General features: G+C 54.6%; 1 gene segment (V, D, J or C); it reads left to right on the forward strand.

Annotated features, from left to right (window-relative positions):
• The window catches only part of LOC109377908 (immunoglobulin lambda variable 2-14-like), a 14439-nt gene extending 13743 nt beyond the window's left edge, over positions 1–696 (forward strand). The window contains 2 exon segments of the V gene segment in view: positions 551–611; positions 680–696. Coding sequence covers positions 551–611; positions 680–696 — 78 coding nt within the window.
• Positions 697–932: the final 236 nt, after the last annotated feature.

Here is a 932-nt window from a genome sequence, read left to right on the forward strand (position 1 = left end):
AGAGGCAGGTGCAGGAGGCAGATTTGCATGGAGGCCCCTCCCTCCTCAGGCAGGGGGAGGGAATAAGAGAGGGCTGGGGGAGCCAGGCCCAGGGTTGCGGGCTCAGAAGGTAGCGCTCTGGGGGCATCTGCACCATGGCCTGGGCTCTGCTCCTCCTCACCCTCCTCACTCAGGGCACAGGTGAGGCCTCCGGGGGAGACACCACAGGGCTATCAGGACTGCCTTAGTCTCCTCCTCCTAATGCCCTCCTGGGCTCCAGCACTGAACTCACCAGAGTGTGTTTCTGCTTTCTTCAGGCTCCTGGACCCAGTCTGCCCTGACTCAGCCTGCCTCAGTGTCTGGCGCCCCTGGAAAGTCAGTCACCATCTCCTGTGCTGGAAGCAGCAGTGATGTCGGAGGTTATAACAGTGTCTCCTGGTACCAACAGCGCCCGGGCACAGTACCCAAACTCCTGATTTATGGTGTGACAAATCGGCCCTCAGGGATCCCTGATCGCTTCTCTGGTTCCAAGTCTGGCAACACGGCCTCTCTGACCATTTCTGGGCTCCAGCCTGAGGACGAGGCTGATTATTACTGTTGCTCATATAGGAGTGGTAACACTCTGCACAGTGGTGCAAGTTCATGGGGAAGTGATACAAAAACCTGCCCTGTGATCACAGGCTCCCTTCTTGTGCTGAAGATGTTTCCCCACCCTGAGCAGAGGGTGTTTCATACAACATGGCCAACAGTTCCCTTCCTCCCATAAATTCTCCCCTTCCACCATGAAGTCAAAAAGTAAAACACTCTCTGGTGAATTGTCTGGAACAATGCCAGCTTCCTCTTTGCCTCTGTGTTTTGGTTCAAAAGGCAACTCATTGCAAATTCTTAATTGTTAGAAAAAGCCATAAAGGAACCCCTCCTTGCCAGATGGGTTTCCCACAGCTCACAGGGAA

This window comes from Hipposideros armiger, unplaced genomic scaffold (assembly GCF_001890085.2).
Source record: "Hipposideros armiger isolate ML-2016 unplaced genomic scaffold, ASM189008v1 scaffold_1620, whole genome shotgun sequence".
NCBI lineage: Eukaryota > Metazoa > Chordata > Mammalia > Chiroptera > Hipposideridae > Hipposideros > Hipposideros armiger.